At 42.7% G+C, this 23,746-nt stretch overlaps 2 protein-coding genes across 4 annotated transcripts; one reads left to right on the forward strand and one right to left on the reverse strand.

The window, feature by feature from the left end:
- Nucleotides 1-3: 3 nt before the first annotated feature.
- Nucleotides 4-4,581, reverse strand: LOC112886374 (casein kinase 1-like protein HD16). Of its 2 annotated transcripts, XM_025952267.1 has the most exons (17): nucleotides 4,521-4,537; nucleotides 4,343-4,428; nucleotides 4,012-4,143; nucleotides 3,741-3,937; nucleotides 3,573-3,642; nucleotides 3,427-3,482; nucleotides 3,254-3,325; nucleotides 3,077-3,171; nucleotides 2,862-2,928; nucleotides 2,641-2,770; nucleotides 2,308-2,526; nucleotides 2,076-2,200; nucleotides 1,570-1,744; nucleotides 1,407-1,497; nucleotides 962-1,119; nucleotides 418-606; nucleotides 4-335 (listed from the first exon to the last, which is right to left on the reverse strand). In XM_025952267.1, the coding sequence occupies exons 3-17, from the start codon at nucleotides 4,099-4,101 to the stop codon at nucleotides 276-278; spliced, it is 1,794 nt and encodes a 597-aa protein (XP_025808052.1). In that variant the 5' UTR covers nucleotides 4,102-4,143; nucleotides 4,343-4,428; nucleotides 4,521-4,537; the 3' UTR covers nucleotides 4-275. The 2 variants fall into 2 exon arrangements, with proteins under 2 accessions (XP_025808052.1, XP_025808051.1); XM_025952266.1 differs by having other exon boundaries at nucleotides 4,012-4,428; nucleotides 4,521-4,581.
- Nucleotides 4,582-13,426: 8,845 nt separating this feature from the next.
- On the forward strand, nucleotides 13,427-21,095 carry LOC112884094 (serine/threonine-protein kinase prpf4B-like). 2 transcript variants are annotated; one of them, XM_025949419.1, is made up of 15 exons: nucleotides 13,427-13,821; nucleotides 14,233-15,248; nucleotides 15,358-15,539; nucleotides 15,630-15,862; nucleotides 15,939-16,007; nucleotides 16,225-16,297; nucleotides 16,411-16,567; nucleotides 16,655-16,946; nucleotides 17,146-17,260; nucleotides 17,391-17,554; nucleotides 17,851-17,925; nucleotides 18,011-18,407; nucleotides 18,819-18,878; nucleotides 19,366-19,408; nucleotides 19,595-20,088. In XM_025949419.1, exons 1-12 carry the CDS (start codon nucleotides 13,540-13,542, stop codon nucleotides 18,197-18,199), a joined length of 2,847 nt encoding a protein of 948 aa, XP_025805204.1. In that variant the 5' UTR covers nucleotides 13,427-13,539; the 3' UTR covers nucleotides 18,200-18,407; nucleotides 18,819-18,878; nucleotides 19,366-19,408; nucleotides 19,595-20,088. The 2 variants fall into 2 exon arrangements, with proteins under 2 accessions (XP_025805204.1, XP_025805205.1); XM_025949420.1 differs by lacking the exon at nucleotides 19,595-20,088 and adding an exon at nucleotides 20,973-21,095 and having other exon boundaries at nucleotides 13,540-13,821.
- Nucleotides 21,096-23,746: the final 2,651 nt, after the last annotated feature.

Genomic DNA, 23,746 nt, shown 5'->3' on the forward strand with positions numbered 1-23,746 from the left:
ACATGATGCAAAAAAGCACGCTGAAAGAGGTACATGAAGACTTATTTTATTGGACCACAGTAGCCCGTTACGGATGGTAGAAGCTACGCTATTCTGCCGTCTGTACCCCTAGACTTTCCTGATTAACTTACGAGACCAGACCTACAATAAGGTTCAGATACATCAGAATTCATCTTCTTCCAAGGACTAAGGCACTGCTCTGCGGCTGATGCTGGTAACAGAGGACAAAAACTCAAATATACATCAACAAACAGCTAGGTCAGCAGCCGACGATGTTAAGCCACGGTTCGCCCATAGCATATCCCAGCAAGGTAGAGGTTCTTGGCCCACTTCTCCTGGGAGACAGCCAATGGAACAAGTAAGAAAAAACACACTAGTAAGGCTAAAGCAAGTGAGATACCACAGCTCGTGTCCTACCTTGACATGTTGGCTAGGAAACTGTGTAGTCCGCAGAGTCTCTTGTGTCTCGTCTCTTGGGCGACGCCTTGGCTTGCTTAGGATCAGTGCAGACTGGTCCATTGTGGCAGCCATTGCGGTAATACGATAGCCGTTGTCCCAGCGTCTATGGATGCCCTCACTTGGGTACAGAAAGTCCAATTCCACAACCTGCAGGAGTTGCGATGCTTTAAGTCCACTGAGATCAAGGAAGAATGCATCTTCATCTTAGATCATCACTCAGCAGCACATTCATCAACTTCGAGGCTATTCCACAAATAAAAAGCCAGACCTAACCGTGAGTGAATGTGCACGTGAACGTCTTAGAAAATCACATTACCCTCAAAACACTTTTGACTATCCTATGCAAATAGTGCAGCATGAAAGAAAATATTAAAACCTCTAGCACGAAACGGTTAGCTTATATCTCTTGCAAACATTCAAATGCTTCGGAATAAAATGAGAATCATATGGGTAATATGTTGTCTTCTGTAGATAAAGTTTAGTATCTGTGCAAACATCTCACCTGCTCAGAAAATCCAGCACTGCGGGACATGACTATAGCCCATCGACTGCCTGATGTAGCCATTGAAGTCACATGAAAACCTTCCTTCCACTTTTTGTTTATCCATTTAAATGGGAAGGAATCACTGACTTTGTACGATTGCTGTGTATATGGCGTGCCTGGCCATCATCAAATAGACATACTGTATTATGGGACCAGCTAAATAACTATATCTATGAAAGGTGACAGTTGTGACAGGGTCTACATAGGAAAAGGAAAAGGAAAAGGACCAAGGGATTAACAGGTAATTCAGATGACAGGTGCATATCAGGGGTGTTCGAGCAGATACTGATCCTGCTGTCAGGCAACTGGTGTAAGGTAAGGCAAATTTTTTTTTTTTTTTTTTGGGGGGGGGGGGGGGGGTAAGGTAAGGTAATGATATATGTCACAAGAAAAATATCAATACCTTTGGACATCACCACAAGAGAACTTCCATTGTTGGAGCCAGCAACAGAACTGATGTAGAAGCTCTTATCCCACTGTTCCATAATCCATTCCTGTTCTTTGTGGGAAAATTGAGCACAGGAAAAGTGAGTGAATTACATAAGGTGCAGATGGGAAGGACCTACCTTATGAAGAAAGTGTGGAGACAGCTCATATACTTGAGCTGTGAAGCCAGTTCCTGCATCCATAATGATTGCCCAAAGATTTGCGCATGATGATATTGAACTTATCAGCAAACCATCCTCATTTCCTTTCTCCACATGTTGGGCTAACCTTGTGTCAGCCACATTATAGTGGTACCTATCAAGGGCATAACTTAATCAGCCTTTATACTGACAAAACACACATAAAGATGGTGGTGCATCCATTAATCTAAAAAAGGACAAAAGATATTATAGAAATTATAAGCTAGATGCAGTATCGCCATGAGGGTTTCATTTGATTCCTTTCACTGAATCAGATTTTTCAAAAAAAGAAAATATACGTAATCCAAACAGTAAAATAGAACTAGCTTTTAAAAAAAATAGAACACAGAGTGCACCATGCTAATGTAACTCTGCATGGATACTTGAAACATGATATACATAGTAGCAGACTACAGAAGAAAGTTAGCTTGAGAATTAAAATTAACCTCTGTTTCATAGGTGACCTTGAATTGTATACTGAAATCCACTGTGTTGCCGGAGCACCCAGCCGAATCTTCTTTTTTACATGCCCATCATCATCATTAAGCAACCTGGCACGCTTCTGCCCTACCTGCAGGGTGAAGTGTCCACAAAAAAGAATACATAACCATCTGCATCCATATTTCTCAGGTTCATTTCACTTAAACTCAAATAAAGTATGCGATGCCAGAAACGAACCTTTTGGGCTCCATCAGTATTGATTGGTCTGATGGAAGGGTTTGGTCCAATTAAACTATCAAACAAAGAAATCAACTTGGAATAGTTTGGCTCCTCATCAAACTTCATGTTGACAACAGTCTCAAGAAACTGTTTGAAAGGTTGAGGACATATGCCGCAAAGGCTCTCAGGCGAGGTACTCATCTTTCTCTTGCACACCAAAAATGATTTATTATCGCCCTGCAATAAAGACCCACAAAAAAAGGGGGAAGTTAAACGGTCAAAACAAGACTACTCAAGAAAAATGGCTCTGAAATCTGAATTGAGAGAAAAGGTAAAGATTCGATAAGATACCTGGTATCCTTGCCATGGCAACCTGCCCCGATGAAGAAATACTAGTGTATAGGCAAGTGATTCCAAATCATCTCTTCTGCTAGCGGTTCTTCCTAAATGTGCATGGACACTAGCATATCTTACAGTTCCTCTAGATTATAAAGGCAAAAGAGAAGTTCAGGCATAAAACTAATATCATAATGAGCTGACAAATTTAGAATATAAAAGACAAAGTGACAAACCTAAAGGCATCAGGACGTTGGTCATAACCAACATGCTGTCCACTAGCAGATTCTCTCCACTTTGTTGCTGGCAAGTGAAAATTAACACAGAAGCGGTTAGATGATCAAGACTGAATGCTATAAACCAGCAGTAGTCTAGCTGAAATAAGAAAGGGATGTGATTTCACCAAAACAGTGCAAGTCAATAACATATTGGTCGGAACAGGCTTGTTTACCTAATCCAAGATCCACAAGATAAAGTTTCTTTTCTTGAGGCGTTGAAGGCTGACCCAGAAGAAAGTTCTCAGGTTTGACATCTCCATGCACATATCTGAAAAGAAAAATAAAAAAGTGTAAAAATATGCCTGATGAATCAAATGTAGCCCTTATGCAGCCTTGAGATGTCTGCCTACCCTTTAGAATGCATGCTTTCCAGGATGGAAATGGACTCCACGGCAATGCAAGCCACCATTTCCGATGACATGCTGGAAGATTTCAGCACAAGTTATTACAAACAGGAAGAGCAGAAAAGAAAGAAAGTTCGAATGTAAAGTGCTGGGATAGCTAGTAGAATTGAGGAACTCACGATTGGCCTAATGAATTCCAAGAATCCCACAAGCTAGGCCCCAGCATATCCATAATCTGGAAAAGGAGCCAAATAAATTAGAAGTGATAAGGCAGGTAATCCATCCATCACTGATTAGCAGCAGGAAGGAAGGAGAAGAATGGTACCATGACATAGTAGTCACCCTGGCGGCCTTTATAATGCACCTTGGGCACGCCATGCGTGCCCCCTAGAGCGCTGATGCATCAGGTAAAGGCAATTACATAGAAAGCTGATTAGTAATGTCGGCGCTTGGTGGTGGAAGAGAAAGGCACGTCGATGAGCGAGCAACTTACGTGTAGACTTGCCATTCACACGGAGGGCCGTAGCTACAGCCCTTGCTGCTAGTGTGCTCAAATTTGATGGCAACCTCTTGGGCAGCAGAAGCCGAGGAGCGTGCGGCAGTTAGGCGTCGGCCAAGAAAGACATGGCCGAAGCCACCTTTGCCCAGCTTCCTGTCGACCTTGTACTCGGGGGATCCTCCGACCTGGACCTGGGAAGGGGATCATCCTCTAATCAGAATCATCGGGCATGAAGGGGAGGGAAGAGGGGTAGATAGATACGGACGGTGTCGGGGAAAGGTGCGCTGTTGGTGTCGTCGTCGTCGTGGGCGGCGGCGGCGGCGTTGTTGGCGCTGAGCCCGCCGCTGTCGGCCATCCTGTTCCTCTGGTGGTTGGTGCGGCTGAGGTTTTCGCTCGCCTTCCCACAGGGGACGTGGTTGGGGTCAGGACGGCGGGATGCGGGGGCATGGCGGCGGCGCCATGCAATCGCGGAGGAGCATCTATCTATCTATCTATCTATCTATCTATCTATCTATCTAGTCGATGGATAGATGGATCGATCTGCAATAATAATTGAGTTCTAGGTTTGAGCGGCAGCAAAGCAACAACAAACTCACAAACAGCGGATGGGTTGGGGATTCCTCCTTTGCTTTACTTGGTGGAGCGCCGCCAGCCTCGGCCCCTGCCCCCCCTGCGGCTCCGCCTGCGATTCCAAGGAGGAAGAGGATGAGCAGGACGAGGGGAGGGGAAGGGGAAGGGGATTGATCGATCTGATTCGGGTTGCCCTGCCCTGACCCTGAGGCGGATGCGGATGCGGCTGCCCAGCACAGCACAGCGCACAGCGCACAGCGAGCAGGCAAAGGGGCAAAAGAAAAGAAAGGCCCCCCTTCGAATCTCAAAAAATATCACCAACTCATCGGACGGTGCTCTTGATCATTCGGCGTAGAAGCACTATCACGTTGGTTATTCGCATCAACATTTTGATCGGACATACCATTTTGTGCAACTGTTGGGTGCATATACCACTTACATTCGAACGTACGGATAGCAAATATCACCACAAACCTATACCACATCAACAAAAACAAAATTCATCGCATTGCCAAAAATTCACATCACATGTTGCATGCTGAGCCACTGCGAGGTAAAGTCCTCATTCAGAATGAACGCAGTAGTGAGCAATCACATGCATACTAGTCCCTACACTACAAATTCTTCAAAAGCTATGAACAATTTTAATAACTTGTTTTTTAGACGGAGAAAGTATTATATAGAACACTTTGACATCAGTCCTACAGGCACAAACTAGTTGTTGGACTCCTTATCTTCACTGAAATATCTACAGCCTCCCTAAACCCTAACCTTAAACCTTAGTAAACAACGTTGATGATCTCATCTGAAACGATGAGTGTTTCTATAGAAAACAATTAGCTTTAGATGAACCATTAGCACCACCAACAGACTGGGCGTGTGGTACTGACATTTGTTGGAGATACAGACATTCTCAATCCTTACTCGATCAAGTAACTTCGGTCTTAGCTGGAACTTCTCCTTCAAAATTTGATACATATCATAATAAAGAAACAATGAAAAGACATGATGGATAGAAATTAAGATGGGAGAAAAGATAGTCATGAGCAACGTGAAGAGCAAAACGGTACCGTACTTTCAGTTGTGCTGGTGCCGGGGGCTGCCGACGGTGATGGTGCGGGGGCCACCCTGAACATGATTCTGCTCCATGCACGCATCACGTACCTCTGCGATGCCATGGGGGTAGCTGCCACTGTGGCCCCTCCTCCCCGTGCTCAGCTCATTGATCCTCGCCATCGAGTGCCTCGAATCCTCGATGTCGCGCTGTCTTATGACCTGATTAGCCGAACACATTTGACCGCGGTTCTTTATCTGATCGTTTTGTTGCGGAGGCAGCCTACCCAATGCTTGCAGGCAGGAATATCACCGCTATGCTAGCATACATTGACATAATGCAAGTATTCATGTTAGAATATTAAAAAAGTCATTTTAGTGGTGAAAAATTAGTACATTTGCTATTTTAATGCCTACTTCCATGGTTCAGAGGGGTGCAGTGTCAGCTATCGCAAAATGCATGTAAAAAGCTCCCCAATGGTTGCTCCCATTTTGTTGTGGATTCGGTCCCAATTCTGTGCAATCTTAAGACAATCTGAGGACAAGATGGTGAGGTCGCGGCTTGCTTGATAAGACACTTTTAGTAGTTTAGCGGATCTTTTTGACCCGCTTTTCACCGGAGCATCATAGAGAAGGTCCTGCCTTTGATCCACACTGCTGGACTCATGGCCCTTAGCCCATCGACTTGCAATGTAAGTTTGCTCTACAGTTTCTCCTCCCCTTTTTGGAAAGGGGTGTTAAGGGTTTACAAGGCAGCACAGGTATGGATCAGATGGAAGATAGGAGATGGCAGATCTGTTAGGTTTTGGGAAGACCGGTGGTTTGGCAATTGTAGCCTGGCTACCCAATTCTGGGATTTATATATCATTGCAGATCAGAAAAATGTGAGTATTGCTGAAATTTGGAATGGAGTAGAGTTACAGATCTCCTTCAGAAGAGGGGTGACTCAGAGAGGAATGGAGGACTGGCTTACACTGGTGGCTATTGCAGAATCTGTCAACTTTACAGAGGATTGTGATTCCATTTTTTGGGCCTTTGATTCCAGTAGCAGGTTCTCTGTCCAATCCATGTATAGAACTATTAGTTACAGAGGCATTCGGCCCGTTTTCACTCCTATTTTGCGGGATTTGAATGCCCCACCCAGGATTCATATCTTTCTTTGGCTCTTAAGTGATAATAAAACGCTCACTAGAACTAATTTGGCTAAAAGAAAATATTTAGATGACCAGTCTTGTTTGTTTTGCTCAGAAAATGAGACTGTTCATCATTTGTTCTTTGATTGCTGAGTTGCTACTGCTTTATGGAAGTATATAGCTGAAATCTTTGATATTCCCGTAGGAAAAAAACTTTGAATCTGTTGCCCGTTGGTGGGTGAGCAACAAAAGAAACAGTGTGCTTAATACTTGTTGTGCTGCTCTTCTTTGGAGTTTATGGAATCTGAGAAATGAAATATGTTTTCAGGGAAGACGCTGGAGGGACGAGAAGACTATTCTGCACAAGATGATTCGGGCGCTGGAAAACTGGCTACCAATTTGCAAGGTGGAGAACGAGGAGAAGATGGGACGGGCGCTGGAACAACTGAAGCAAAGAAATCGCCAACCACTACAGTTGATCGGGAGAAGCTCCCTGGAGAGGGAGAATTCTACACTGTTAACATCGGCTCTTCGATCATCCGAGTTGGCTGCGTCCGGGGCGGTCTCCAGAGCCATTTCGGAAGATGGCGAAGAGCAGTCACTGGATGTAGAAAGCTTAAGCTTTGCTGCTGTGAACGAACCTGTTTTAACTAGCGGGCGCGTTGAGAATACGTAACTCTGAATCTTGTGTAGGCTTTTGCTTTGTTTCTCTGAAATAAAGCGGGGGAACCTCTTTTCTAAAAAAATGTGTTGAGGGAGTTTAATGTTGTGTCTTGTGAATACAGAACCTAATTGGGCTTCTTGCTAAGCTAACCTGTTTTATGATTTTTTTTTTTCCAGATGCAATGTCAATTGTCAAATTTTGAACATATTTGCTCTACAACTTTTTATTGCTTTTACTTTCTGTTTGTTTAGTTGATGTATAGCAAATTACATGATTTCACTGTCCTAATCTGCTGCAATTAATAATCTTTGGATGTGTGGTTTTATATTATATACAATTTTGTAAAATGATTGATCCAATTATGGTTACCCTATGGTTTGAATGTATCTATGTAATTTTGACCATGAGGAGGCAGAGGTCACAGGCTTTTCCCAACCCAAGGGTGCTACGCTTCGTGGCTATGCCAGTCCACCTGAGCTCCTTCTCCCACTCGGTCGGCGTGGCCTTGGCAGCGGCGGCAGTGGCCATGGCACCAGCAGCAGGAATTCCCTTCTAATGAGCCGATAGAATGATTGGACATGTATCCGCTAAGTGGTTTAAGTCAAAAGAAGTGATATTTTTGTCTTTCTTCAGAGCAACTTCTATTAACATTAGGGCCTCCTAAAAACGCATAGGAGAATAAGAATTGAGTGGTGTTAGAGGTTCTGAAATATTTGAAGGTGTATGCACATAATATTTTAATCGTTTTGAGTTCAATTTTAATAGATATATACTAAGCACTCCACTAGATGACTACAAGGTCATCGCGGAGCAGTGCAGTGGATCTAGAATCTAATATATGTTTTTTACTAGTATAATCTCTACTTATTTCTAGAACAAGTAATAATTTTTTGATCTGGGTTCGAAACTATTTAGGATTAGCACTCAGCGAATAAAATAAAAAAAATGAAGTTGGCTCTTCGTAAGACTGACTCCAACCGACTATGCAACGGGCCATGCAAAGGCAAAATGCCTGGGTCGGGTGCACTGTAGAGCGAGGCATCATCTCCAATCGACCATGCATACCGGGCGTGCAAAATAAATCCGAGGTGAGAGAAAGTGCAAAATAGCACTCGCTCGGCCGCGAGGCAAAGGACAGTCCTCCAACCGTCGACCCAGGAGAGAGAAGAACAGGCGGTTGCGGGTGCGTTCGGGACTTCGGCCTCCACGCGCGGCGGGACTCCAGGCGGGCGATGACGAAGCGCGAGGCGGAGCTCCAAGCGACCGACGACGAAGGAAGCGGCGGAGGCAAGGCGGTTTGCAAGGTGAGCTCCGCCATTCCCCACCTCAATTCGTTCTTCCGGCGCTAGGGTGCAGGGAGATTTTGGTCACGCGGTGCAGATCCATGGGATTGGAACCCAACCTGTCTCAATTCGCAGTGCTTCGAACTGATTGGGGTCGGATTTGGTTGATTCGATTGCATTGCTCGGCTATGGTTGCTGTGCCTAGATCTAGCACGCTGCGGGTGGGGGTCCTCACTCCTCTGGAATCCACAGCTCGGACTTTAGGGAGGACTCCGAGCCCACATGGAGCTACCACCCTTCATCTGACAGCGACGACTAAGATGAAGGCAGCACCCACAGGACGAGTTGCTAACTTTTGTTTAACACTATGATGTCGTGCGCAAGTAACTTATTTCAGTTTGCCTAGTTCGTTAATTACGTAGTGCTGTTCTTGTTTAGCGCCGACATGATGTAGCAACTCATGTAATGTTCTTAAGTAATCATGTTTGGTTCTCAGTCCTGCTGTAGTGAGGCCATATCTGTGTAATCTCTGTGTTAGATGGTCGAAAACTTTGTGGAACCACTAATGTTAAGCAATCATTGTGACCTTGTTGGTATCTAATATTGGTATTATGTTTGAACTTGCAATGATTGTGTGCATGTGGGCATGGACAGTGAATTATTTGTATGGACAGTGAACTCTTTCTCTAATCTATGACACTTTTTTGTTTCCTACTCTCTTATGGCAGAATGGATCGTCGATTCAGCGCATGTGGTGGTAATGGCCAGGCCTCCCAAGTGGGCATGGACAGTGAATTTCAATTAGATCTAGATGTTTCTCCCATGGTACCCTGCAGTACTTGTTTGTTCATTCTTTGTATGTTGAGTGTCTAAACATGTTTTCATTTTATTTTGGGCAGTTTTGTGAGCAAATTCATGAACAGAGCTTTAGTACCCCACCACATGTGCCTATGAGGTCAGGTGATCAAATTGAACCTCCAAATTGTGAAGATATTCAGGAAATTGATGGCGACCAGTTTGCCAACGGCACTGGCAACAAGAGAGGTGTCTCACAACGAGGAAAAGCATTCCTGCCTCCAGAGGACAGAGTTATAGTGTCTGGCTGGCTGAACATTTCTACGGATGCAGCCACAGGTATCATCTGGAATACACTTTTATTGACAAGCAGTTTGTGGTTTGACAACTATTTAATTGTTGCTTTCTCGTTGCAGGTTCATCTAGACGAGCAATGCCTTCTATGCAAGGCTGCATCGTTATTTCGTTCAAAATTGTGAGACGGGTAGCAGTAGAACCCAACTGTCTATTCAGAACCGATGGACAGCTATACGAAAGGAAGTCAGCAAATTCCAAGCTATCCACTCGGCTATTGTTAGAAGGAATGAAAGTGGCAAGAACGACTATGATAAGGTATGTTCCGATAACTATATGCTGCATGTTCCTGAATTCTATCTACTTGTTCATGAACAATTTATTTCTGTTTTGGGTGCAGATAAAAGATGCTATCAAAGTTTAAGAGCAGAAAAAACCTTGGCATTTCGCGCATTGTTGGGAGATTTTGCGGGATGAACCAAAATGGAATGATTATATGTTGGAGTGTAGCAAGCCTAAGCAAACAGAGAAGGATAACCAGGCAACTCAACCCTTGGACACTACCCCTGCACCAATACCTACTGCCGGTGCACCTATTGAACGACCAGAAGGGCGTGACAGCGTGAAGAAACGTCGAACATCAGTAGAAGAGTCCTCATCTAGTGTTGCCGTAGAGATGTTAGAGAAGATACATGTGAGAGGTCAGCAGATGGATGAATTGGAAGCAAAACAGAAGGAGGAGTTGATTGATATCGAACAAGCCAAGTTTGATATGCAGCAGAAAGCATTGTTCGCGAAGATTGAGCAGGGCGACAAGAAACTTGAGCTCCAGAGGGAGATTTCTCGTGACAAGAAGGAGATTTCTCGGGAACAGATCAAACTTCAAAGGGACATTATGGAGACAACTAGGTTCCAGACAGAAGCCCAAATCATATTCACTCACCTGAATTCATGGCATCCTGCTGTTCGTTCCTGGATTACCAAGAAGCAGAGGGACATTTTGATCAAGGAAGGTATAAACCCAGATGAAGTTGAGTCCGCTTCTGGTGCTAGTACCCAACACCAACAGTCCATCAGGGGACAACTAGCTTCTGTTAATTCTTTGCTTCTGTTAAAACTGATGTACTGTATGAAATTATTTGTTTGATTTGGACACCTATTTGTTTGCTTTGAGAAATATTGTAATGTATGAAATTGTTTGCTTGATCTGGACACATATTTGTGTACTTTCTTCATTAGATCTTGGTTCACAAATACATGCTACCATCTACAACACTACTTGCAGGGATTCATTAGACCTTGGTTCTCCCAGCAACAAAAGACATCCAGCTGATGTAATTCACAAATACATGCTACCATCTACACTACTTGCAGGGAATCATTATCTTGGTTCTCCGAGCAACAAAAGACATCCACCTCATGCATACAGAAACAAATACCAACAGGTGCATACTAGTGTCGAGATCGGCGTGCATATGGCCCTAATTCATTGCCTTTTAACATCCAATGATGCTCAATTAGATCTTGTTGCAGGCGGTGGGATGTAGGGCGGTCCTGGATCTCGCGGCATGCGGACATGAAGGTGTTTAGCTCGGCAACATTCCTGTCCCTTCGAATTGGTGGATCATTGGGTTCAGCAAACTCGTCCTCATCCAGCTCCCTGTCTCGCTCGATGATCATGTTGTGAAGAATGATACATGCTCACATAATCGTGTTCATGTCCTGAGCACTCCACAGTCGGCCAGCTTGTTGAATTATCCGAAACTTCGAGCGAGGACACCGAAACAACGTTCAACATCCTTTCTTGCAGCTTCTTGGGCCTCGGCAAATGTCTTATCCTTGGGACTGATAGCTTCACTCTTGGTTTTCACAAAGGTCGCCCAATCGGGATATATCTTGTCCGCGAGGTAATACCCCATGTCGTAATTATGGTTGTTCACTGAAAATTCAACTTTGTGAGTTCTTCCATTGGCAAGATCATCAAAAACAGGGGAGCGATCCAAAACATTGAGATCGTTGCAAGACCCCGGCATTCCGAAAAATGCATGCCAAACTCGCAAGTCCTTAGTTGCAATAGCCTCAAGAACAACAGTTGGTCGGCCCTTCCTTCCAATGTATTGGCCATGCCAGCCTACCGGACAAGATCCCCCCTCCCAATTCATGCAATCGATACTTCCAATCATCCCGGGAAAACCTCTAGCTTTATTTTCTTCAAGAATCCGCTTCAACTCAGCCTCTTTAGGTGGTCGTAGGTACTCTTCCTCGAACATGGCAATGACAGTTCTTGCAAACTCCTTAACGCACTCCAAAACAGTGCTCTCGGCCATGGCATAACCGTCATCAAGTGTGTCGGCTATACTTCCATACGCAAGCATTCGCATAGCGACAACACACTTATGCTTTCCATGAAATCCCATTTGGCCAAGACCATCAGGTTTCTGTCGAAAATACTCATTGTTCGCAGCAAGCATTTGGTAGATCATATCGAACAAGCTTCTTTTCATTCGGAAACTGCATCAAGCAAACAACCCAATTATGAAAACAATAGCTACACTACTTGAGCTTCAATTCAATAGAAAGAAGGACATTCGCTGCTTTACCGGCGCCGGAATGTGGTGTCGTCGAACAGCGGCTCCGACGCGAAGTAACATCGAACAAGCTCAGCCCAAGCGCCTTCCCTGTCTCTCCGACGAACCTTGTGCTCTGGGACCGAACCACCCCATTTCCGATGTCGGCGCGTCGTCGCCAAGACAGCAGCATGAGTAGCTGCGGCTTGCAGGCGGAGCCTCCTCTTGCGCGAACTTGAGAAAAAAATCTGAAACTCTGCAGAACGCCGACATGGTGGGGGACTGGGGGAAGAACCTGACGATGCAAACCGAAATGTGAGTGAACTAGTGCAATACAATCACACCGGCTACAGCAATGGAGCGAGGGAAGGAGTACCTTCATTCCCGGAGCGTGCGGCGCTGCGCTCCGCCACCTCCGCCACCAACGCGTTGCCCTACCTGCGCGCGTCGATTTGGGGCGGAGGGAAATGTCCCTGCTTTGCCGCCAACAGGTTTCGGTGGGCCAGACAATGTTTTTTGCCTCTCACGATTGGAGGACCGGCAGTGCAAAGCAGGCCGGCAAAATGGCCCAACCAGCAAACGGCGAAATGCATGGCCGATATGCCTCGCGCCGATTGGAGTTAGTCTAACGATGCACGATCATATTTGCTAGTAAAAAGATAGAAAAAAAGTCTATTTTCATCTCTTAAGTATTGCAAGAGTGTGATATTCATTCTTCATGGTTCATTTGGTGCAAATCAATCCCTTAACTAATTAAATAGGTGCATTTATTATCCCACCTTAGTTTAATAATGGTTTTGTTATATAATATCAGTTTGGGTCATGTAATTATCTACTAAATCATTGCGTAGATATTTCCAATGTTGAGTCAATCTTGGTGTGAATCAATTCCGTTACTTTTTTTGATAAAATTTTTATGGGTGCACAATTTAGAGGATTTAGTGAATATTTTTATGGGCTTTGTATCTTCAACTCGGTATATTACATTGCCAAGCAGGGGTTAGTCAGATGGCATAAATCATCATTAGATAGCACTAAACCATAACTAAACTAAGGTGGGGATGATAAATACATCGGTTTAGTTAGTTAAGATACTAGAAATTTCATTATTGTCAGTATTAATACGTAGAACGAGACTCTCTCTTTATTCTGTTCGATTAATCCATGATTCGCATCAAATAAAATACGAGGATGAATGTCACATTTTTTTAATTGAAAAATATACTTTTTTTCCAAAAAATAATAGAAATATGAATCTGAGAGGGACAGGGTGGGGCCAACATGTCAGTTGGCCCGATTTATTTCAAGCTTGCCTGCTCTGCCGGCCCCCACGACTCAGCCCGCAACCGCAAGCAAATTCGCATCGGCATCTCGCTCTCGCAAGGGGGGAGGGGGAAACTGGCTCCAACCCTAACCCTACCCTCTCCCGTCGCCATGGCCGCCGGCGGAGAGCCCTCCCCGTCGCCGTCGCCGCTGCCGCTCTCACCCGCCAAGCACTCTCGCTCGCCCGACGACGCCCAGCCCGACGCCTCCCCGAAGCGCCGCAAGCGCCACCATCACCGACGCCACCACCACCACCGTCGCCACCGTCACGCCGACTCTCCGGTAGCCGTGGCGGCCGACGACGAGGTAGAGGAGGGGGAGATACTCGACGATGCCGCCGCCGCTATGGACGTCGACGCTGATTCCGCCCCCCCACAGGCTTCCCTTGTTCCGGTACACCTCTTTGGTTTGACTTTAACTAGGCTGCAAGCTCTCTTGGTTACAGTCTAGTGTAGTATTTTCTAGTCACCCGGCTTGCCCTTCTATTCTGACTACGTCATCTCTGTTGCTCTCGAGGGCAACACATTTGGAGTTCTTATCACTGCCTTCCGGAAGCAACTACGTTTGTTTATTTGTACAAAAATTCTTTCCCTTTTGCATTCTTATCTTGGTGCGTATTTCCACCTAGTATATGATAAGAAATCGAAATACATCTCTCTTGTTCTGGCACAGCATTCGAATCGGGAAATTAGAGGTGCAGGTCTTATTCAATTTTTGCAGCATAATTAGTACTGCTTGGGTATCATTTTTGCTGTTTCTCCATGCTGGTTAGCCTACTTACTGTTTGATGTCTTGCAATTGCAGGAGCGCCTTAACAATGGTGCTGATACAGACTCAAATGCAGATGCAACCAAGCTGCAAGCATCTGCTCTGCCTACCCTTCCATCCTCAAAAGACGGAAGGAAGTCACTTAACAGTGCCCCTGAGTCTGAAAGCGGAGGTATCCTTTCAAGTGATGCTGAGGACACCAAAGGGTATGAACAAAGCCAAAGCCTTTCGAAATCTCCAAAATCTAGAAAGGAGAAGGAAAGGAGGCACAGAGATGAGCGTCACTCTTCGTCATCTAAAGATTATCATTCCAAAAATCACTCTAGAACATCTCCTCACCCAAGGCATCACAGTGAAGCTCATCCAAGGGATCACTCGAGGTCTAGAGAGAAAAGTGATGGTGCTAATGGTTCTCGTGCAAGTCTTAGGGATGGTTCTGATCATGACAGCAATGATCGGAATGGGAAGTCTGGCAGACATACTACTAGCAGACAGGAGAATGAAAGGGAAAGGGGCAATATCCATCTTGTTCATGATAGACCTGGTGACAGACATGGTAGCCAGGAAAGGTATAGGGATGTCAGGATAGATAGAGACAAAGTTGATTCACTTGAAGCTACCCGTAGGCTCAGAGAAAGAAGCAGGAGTCGTAGTAGATCGGATCTAAGGGAAAGGGCTCGTGTTCGTGACCAAAGCCGGGAGAGGGAAAGACAGAGTGGTAGTTCAAGGCATAAAGATCATGAGAGGAAGAGGGATACAAGTAAAGATCGGCATAGAGAATCTGACAGGGTTGACAGTGTACGTGAAAGGGAGAGAGTGAGAGATGATAGGGACAGGGACAGGGAATGGCATAGGGTTAAGGGAAGTGAAACTCGTAGAGCCAGAGAAGGACGGGACAACGTTACCGATATTGAGAGGCACAGGGATTCAACGCGCTCAAGATACAGCACATCTGAAGGTTACAAAGAGAGGGCTAGATCCAGGGAGAAAGATAGAGATGTTGACCACAAAAGTCGGAGGTCTGAAGAAATGAAGGAAAACTCTTTCAACAAGTAAGGCAGTTTTCACATGGCTAACTGATAACTAATTGACTAAGCTTCTTTCTATATATTGTTTTAATTTTCTGAATATTTATAGTTACTTCTTTTGTCTCAATATTAGGGAGGAAGACGAAGAGGAGTACCAAGAGAAAATTGAACAGCAGTTAGCTATGCAGGAAGAAGACGACCCTGAAAAAATTAAGGAGGAAGCAAGGAGGAGGAAAGAAGCCATTATGGCGAAGTACAGGCGGCAACAATCTCAGAAGCAGCATATGGAATCCAAACTAAGTAGCAATAATGAAGGTAACTTGATTAGATAATGTTGGGTTCACCTTACTGTGCTATGTCCAGATCAATTAGTTCCTACTGAAAGTTATACTGTTGCTTGTACAGAAGTAAGAGCAATGGATGGAGATGAAACTACGCATCTGAAAGATGATAATGATAGCAGCTCCACAGGCAATTATGAAGCTGAAAATAAGCATGATTCTTCAGAGGTTTTTGCTGGCAAAGCAGACTTCACTGTGGGGAAGTCTCCTGCTCACAATGACACTTTAGTTAGCACAGGAGCACTCAGTGATGAGAGGATGATAGGTGTTGCAGGTCTTGGAGAGGGTTCTCCCAAGGTAGTTGTTTTCTGCTAACCTGTTTGATAAAAATATGAATCCATATCGTCCTGAAAACTTATACTACATGTTCCAGAGTGAGAGATCAGCAGACATGTTTTGTGATGACATTTTTGGAGAATCACCTGCAGGCATTAGAAAATCGGTATGATTCCTATCCCTTCTACTAATTATCAAAGTGCCCCGATCAATAGGTCATGGGAGGGGATGCAACTTGATGCACATGCAAGTCTTTCTGAGCATGTATTATTTGCATGCCAAGCTAAACTGGTTAAGTTTCAAAGGAACATTGTTGCATGTTTGTTTTTCCCAATATTAGATACAAATGGTTTCCACGATCTCAAAATTACTTTTTTGGACAGGGCAAGGATGATGGTTTGCATATTGAGAGAAATGCTCTTCATGACAACTGGGATGATGCAGATGGGTACTACAGTAAGTTATGCTATCTTATGGTCATTTTCCTTCCTGTTTCTTTGTTTTTTCTGCGGTCAAACTTTGCTCATGTGTGTCCATTCATTCATTCTCTTGTTTCTGCGACTCTGCAGCTTACCGGTTTGGGGAATTGATGGATGGCCGTTACGAAATCACAGCAGCACATGGGAAGGGTGTGTTCTCAACAGTTGTGCGGGCAAAAGATCTTAAAGCTGGTAAAGATGATCCTGAAGAAGTTGCTATCAAAATTATTCGCAACAATGATACAATGTAAGTTAAGCTCCCTAGAGATTTTCCAGCAATATTTCTAGTATTGAAAATAAATAGGACTATTTAATTCAATATTTGATTATACAGGTACAAGGCTGGTAAGCAAGAGGTTTCAATATTGGAAAAACTTGCAAGTGCGGATCGCGAGGACAAACGCCACTGCGTGCGGTTTATTTCTAGTTTCATGTACCGGAACCATCTTTGCTTAGTTTTTGAATCTCTCAATTTGAATCTTCGTGAGGTATTAAAGAAATTTGGTCGTAATATCGGGCTTAAACTAACTGCGGTGAGGGCATATTCAAAGCAGCTCTTCATTGCCCTGAAGCACCTGAAGAACTGCAAAGTCTTGCACTGCGATATAAAGCCGGACAATATGTTGGTATGCCATTATGCAACATCTTTTTTGTAGCTATTGTATTATCATCAGTTATCTTCCTTTAATGGGAACTTTATACATTAAAACTCAAATTTTATTGCTATGCTGCCATTTCATCCTTCCAAGCACACAAGCGCTTTGTAACTATAAATACTATCTATTAAACACCCTTTCTAACTGTTTCTGTTAATTTGTATTTTAGGTGAATGAGGCTAAGAATGTGCTCAAGCTATGTGATTTTGGTAATGCTATGCTTGCTGGCATGAATGAGGTTACACCTTACCTTGTCAGTCGTTTCTATCGGGCACCTGAGATCAGTGAGTTCTTTCGTCAACTTAACCTTATTTCAGAATGTTCATTAGATGTTGTTTCTATTTTCTACTCGTGTTGTCTGTATACATGTTCTACGTCCAAATGCATTGTACCTAACATGTTCTTTTCTTGCAGTTCTTGGGTTACCCTATGACCATCCATTAGACATGTGGTCAGTTGGCTGCTGTCTATATGAGCTTTACACCGGGAAAGTCTTGTTCCCAGGTCCATCAAACAATGCCATGCTTCGGCTTCATATGGAATTAAAGGGCCCATTCCCTAAGAAGATGCTTCGAAAAGTTAGTTTTACTTGCTTGCATAATTATTAACCTTAACGAATGGAATGTTCGTTCTTTTATGATGGTACATGTACACCTACAAGCTGCATAAAAAAAAAATCCATGCTTCTGTTGAATTGTTGAGTGAAGATACAAATACTTCCATTAATAGCGCACCTACAAGCTGCATATGTATGACCTTCAACAAAAAATTCCATGCTTCTGTTGAATTCTTGAGTAAAGATACAAATACTACTAATTTAGTGCACATTATAAACGCTGCTCTAAATGAATGTTTATAACTTCCCATTGTGCAGGGTGCCTTTACAGTGCAACACTTTGACCAAGATCTTAATTTTCATGCTACTGAGGAGGATCCTGTGACAAAAATGGTGTGTCCGTGGAACCATAACATTTTTACCATGTTCTTTTTGGATTGTTTGAATTCTTTATTTATTACTATACTTATGTTTGCAGGCTGTGAGAAGGTTAATTTTGAACATTAAACCAAAGGACATTGGTTCTTTGATTTCGAACTTTCCTGGCGAGGATCCAAAAATGCTGTCCAGTTTTAAAGATCTCCTTGATAAAATATTTATATTAGATCCTGAAAAGAGGATAACCGTATCACAAGCACTTAGCCATCCTTTTATCACTGGCAAGTGAAATAAGATGCTGATTGCTCTTGACATTGAACTTAGCATCTACCTTGTAAAGTACAATTTGGGTTCCTCTTGTCTAATCATCGACATTTCTGTCTTGTGTCCTGGGAGCTATGAGACCAAGTACATGGATGAAGCACGGAACTATGGAAGAGACGGCTATCTGCAGACCTTGCTGCATGCACTTATCATTTGGATATGTTCTGTTGCTTGTAAGACAACTAGCCAGTTGGCATTCCATTCCCTGTATTATACTCTTTACTATGGATTTAAAAGATATACATGAAAGTCTGCTTCATTTCACTTAACAATTGTGCTGACTTGTGGATCGTTGACAAGCAAGGTTATATGTATAACACTTTCGCTTAACATGTCAGCAAATCTTTGCACGTGCTTGGAACACTTTCTATTTGTGTGCCGGCATGTACTCAGCTGATGTCTAAGATTGCATGCTGGGTATGCTTAGCCTCAAGCATTTACTTATCCGGGGGTGTAATGCATCAGATTTTCGTATTGCTTGAAAAGTTGTTTATTTCACTCTAACACAGGCCTTGTACTATTAATTTGTTTCTACATCTACTTGTGTTTGGATTTATAAGATTCTAATATGTTCTTTCATTCAGGATTCTGCCAGGGCCTCTGCTGTGTGCACATTTTATATGCTTAAGGGCCAACATAAGAAGGTACCCTGGTTAATATCTGGGTAACTTAATGTGTTTGAACCCATACATTGTTTTCTCTGTTGTAGGTTGAGAGAATGATATCTATATTTCATTAATGTTGCATTTTATATTTCATATATGTCGTAGTCATTTGTTCTCTTCATTAATATGTACAAACTTAGTCTATGCTTGATGTTTTGGATGGTGATTGCCAAATTTAGATATCCATAGTTTTTTTGTCCTTTCCTCCCACATTTAGCAGCTTTATGCCCACCCACAACTTGTAGATTAGTAAGTGATGGATGGAAAGTAAATCTATATGAAGTACTCAAATACAAGCACATTTACTGTTGTGTCTACCTTTTGTTTGCGCCGTTAAAGTGGAGTGATTCTTTGTGAATTTGTTTGCTTTAATAAATTAGTAATAACGAAGCATGATCATATTTTTTCTATTTACCCTCATATGGAATATCAATTAAAAATCGGTTTTCCTTTTATGTTATTTGAGGTCCTCGGATGGAGATAGCTGGACCCACTACTCACTTGACAGGGTAAATCCTTTCAACTCTGGATGTCTTCTGTTTTATTCTTAAAGAGTTCTCACCTAATATTTGATAAATGTGTGTTTGTATATCATGGATGATTTTAGTTTTTTCAATTTTGGCGACCTCTATTATTTATGATGTGTGTTTCTAGTATTTAGAGTGTTACAGTTATTTTTTTGTCATCTATTTTAGGTTTGGTCACTAAAATTTGTGTATGGCGCGTCTGCTACCCCCCAAAGAGGGAGTGTGTGTGCATGTTTTTTTGGGTGTGGGTGTTGTAACCCCTAACCCTTCCCTTTGCACTATATTTAGAACCATGGGCATCTCATTTGTATCCAAGCTAACAAATGTGAGTTGAAAAGAGAGTTTTATTTTTCCACACGTTAATAAAGAAACACTGGTGGTATTAGCTTATTTTGTTATCTGGAGGCTGAAAGTTCACCACATAATTTCTATTCAAGTTCTATTCTGCTTTATTCTTCAGGATCCTATTTTCCTTGTTGGTCAGTTTGAACCTATTGCAGTCCATAAGTGGCCATGTGAATGACAGTAGTTTCTCATGTTGGATCCCTGTAAATACTTTCTTGTGTTGGATGTAGTTGTGTTTAAGTTAACTTTTTCATCTGTAGTACTTTCTGGTAAATTTAAAGAACCCGGCATGAAAGTGCCTTAGAAATTGCAGCCCACTGACCCACCCCCATGTACTGGTCACCTTTGTTAATCTTTGGCCCAATAGGCCATTGCACCATTTTTTTTTGCATTATGTGGGACCTAGTTCAATCTGATATGGAACATTGACTGATTTTGTTCAATCCCTAGTGGCCAAGCCCCATGCATTTGGTGCTTGCATTGTTTCCCTTTTTGGATCATTCTGCAACAAGTGATTGTATGCTAAGGTACCGTTCAATTGGCAGCAGAGTTGTCCCAATATAATAGGGCGCCTTTAAGAAACCATAAGAAATGGGCAGAGCTAGTGGAATAACATTTGGGGTTATGCACAACATAATCTCTTCCAGGGTGTTGGTGAATGGAAAATAAATTATGCTGTTTCGCTTGTATGTTGTTTCAGACATCCAGTTATGGTAGACTCTGGCATGTTTCACATGTTTCAAATGTAACTTGTAACATGCTAGTTACTGTCAGTACTTATGACGACCTACCTCTCCTGATAAAGGTTATTGCTTGGCCCTGTTTGTTTGAACTTCTGGGGGCTTTTGGACTACTAGCTTTCGGGATGTCCAAAAGCCAGATGCCCCCAAAAGCTAGAAGCTGAACAGGATGCTTCTAGATTTTGGCTTTTGAGGCCATTTGACTTGGAGATTCCGAAAGCTAATGGTTCAAAAGTGCCCAGAAGCTCAAACAAACACGACCTTAAGAAAGAATCATAATGGTAGGTGGGTTGTGATTATTACCATGTCATTGGATAATTGATTTGTGAATAATTTTAGCTCACCTGCTTTTTTCTGAAAGCCATTGAAAAGTTGACCAATTCCTGCTCTAGCTGTATTTTTGGATGATTTGACTTGTATTTAGTACTCTCATATTGATATTTTGTATTTTTCATCTACAGAAGTTCTGCTCCTTGTAAATTGGGTATGACTTCAATGGTAAACAAAATAGAAAAAAATTATTGGTGATGTGTCCTACTTGCATATTTGGTTTGGACTGTTAAAAGACTCATGCTTGTTATGTACTCTCCCCGTTTCAAATTGTACCCCCTCCGTTCCAAAATGTAGGTCGTTTTGGCAAATCTAGATGCGTAGATTTTGCTATGTATGTAGACATAGCGTATATTTAGATGTATATCAAAATCTATGTATCTAGATTTGTCAAAACGACCTACATTTTGGAACGGAGGGAGTAAGTTGTTTTGACTTTTTAAGATACGTAGCATTTTCTATGCATCTAGATATACGCTATGTTTAGATACATTAGAAAAACTATATATCTAGAATAGATAAACCGACTTCTAATTTGAAATGTAGGGAAACACAGGGAGTAGAATTGAGTAAGGAAAACATTAGTAACAGACTAACAGCCTTGCGCACATACTGTAAAGTAATCTGCCTTGCTGTCACCTGTCAGCCTTGTTTGCTTTCTGCATTTTGTTCCTTCTATCTGTATTACTTTTTAGCATTTCTGGTGGCTTTTCTCCTGTAACTATGGGAAAGGCATTGGTGCGAACTTTTTATCAGAGTTGAATTCGTTATTTTGTTCATGAATGTATGTGCATGCCATTAGTTTAGGACGTATCTGGTTAATAACGTAAGATTGCCAAGGGATATAAAGGCCATGTCTAGCTTGTGAATAAATATGGGGGCACTGGGCCACAACTTAGGCTTCCTGAACAAAATCTTGCGGCAGATATCTATGGTGTGTGGGGTTGTTACTGTAAAGTTTTTCGTGACTAAATAGTGGATAGGAAGCAAACATCTGCACTCGGGGGACAAGAAAGCACACCTGGCGGATTGAAATTCTACCTTTTATAATTCATGAGCTGTCTAGTAATCGAAAAGTGCACAAGCTGACACATGGTGAAATTTACGTGAGTACAACTATGCATCAGTAATTTAGTAGAACTGTTGAGTAATAATAATTAAAGATGAAGAGATGCTTCTATGTTCGGTTCAGCTCAGCAGGTTAAATACTTAGCTGTAATGTGCATAATATATATTTTTTAAGTCAGTTGGAATTTTGCCTGTGTATTTATAAGATGTTGTAATGCATGTACTCTCAAGCGGTCTGCACGACCGCTGTTGTTATTTTCTTGCTGAACAGGTATTAGCAGCATGGATATATGAAATTACGATAGATGTTTTTTTGTGAACCGAATTACGATAGGTAAAGGACCATGCTTAACCATCGAAAACCAGCCATTTTTGTGAAGTGAATAATCTGTAGCGTATGTAACAACACGAAGGGCGTAAACCGTTATAGTGTGCGACAGTGCGAGTTCCCCAGCGCGAGAATGGTGTGCTGACTGCAATTTTCGGCAATCCATAAATGACCAGGAAGGGTTTCAAACATGCGTTGGTGGTCATGGGTCTTGAATGAAAGTCTACAAACATCTCGAGCAGTCCCGTAGCGATGACAAATACATATTATTGCTCACGGTTGCGATAAAATACCTTTAAAATAAAACAAAAAGGTTTGAGAGCCCTAAAGCGATTAGCAATGGCTTTAAACATATACTACAGTTGAGGCAATATATCTCTAAAGATTAAAAATCCATATCTCCGATTGTCATCGAGTCATTCGAAACATGTGTTTCTTAGTCCTCGGGTTCATATGGGATAAAAGCCCGATTGAGCTGTACGCCTGTACTACAATTTCGACCTTGGTTCTGAATAGACCATGAGAGATGCACAAATAGGACCGCATAGAACACTTAATACACAGGTACGAAGCCACGTATCAACCCATGTTCGTAGCGTCTCTAGGATAAAATTTGCCAAAAAGAACTGTTGACGACCAGACCTGTGTGCACAAACCGGAAACCGGTTAGACCAGTGTGGTTAACTTTGCTAAAATGCAGATTTGACTTCACCATTGCGTACGATCAAAATGAATATATAGAACGTTTGATTTGGAGTTCGAATGAGAGAGTTAGGGCGATTTCGGTTTTGACAGCTAGTCCGAGTTAGGAGTTGTATTTTGACACGGAATTTATGTAAGATTCAACTCCTAATATGGCAAGACCTGACCTCTCCTACGGCCACATCTGATAGAGGGTATCCAATCAATAAAAAAACTTATCAATCTATTACCTTTCATTACTTTTCATCTTCTCCAAATCCTAGCTTTTGTAATCCCACTCTGTTGTTCTTTTTGTTTCTATGGTGTTTGAGGATGTTTTAGGTGGTCTGTGCCTGTGCCTGTCCCGACGGGGTCCCTCCTGAGCGGGTGTTCTTTGGATCCTCGTCGGGCTGCCCCGATGAGACTGGTCTGGCCGGTCTACCACACCGGTCGCTGCAAGGTGCGCCGCTGCGCGCTGCAGGTTCAGTGCTCGATATTTGGCGCGGCGCGTTTCCGTCGCCAACATACTTTTTGGCGACTCCGCTGGTAACGAGAATCTAGCTATCGGCTATACTTATTAGGACCGGACCGGAGATTGAACCGGTGAGACCATCGGTTCAATGGTTCATTGGTCCAACCGTTTAGAACCGGTTGAACCGTAGGTTCGATTGTTTTGGACCGTTAAATCGAACGGGCCACAAATATTTTGAACTGATATATATATATATATATGATATAATTAATAATTAACACTGAAACATTATATAATTGTATATATATATATGATATAATTTAATAATTGACAGATGGAACAACATAATTTAATTG

Source organism: Panicum hallii, chromosome 3 (assembly GCF_002211085.1).
Source record: "Panicum hallii strain FIL2 chromosome 3, PHallii_v3.1, whole genome shotgun sequence".
NCBI lineage: Eukaryota > Viridiplantae > Streptophyta > Magnoliopsida > Poales > Poaceae > Panicum > Panicum hallii.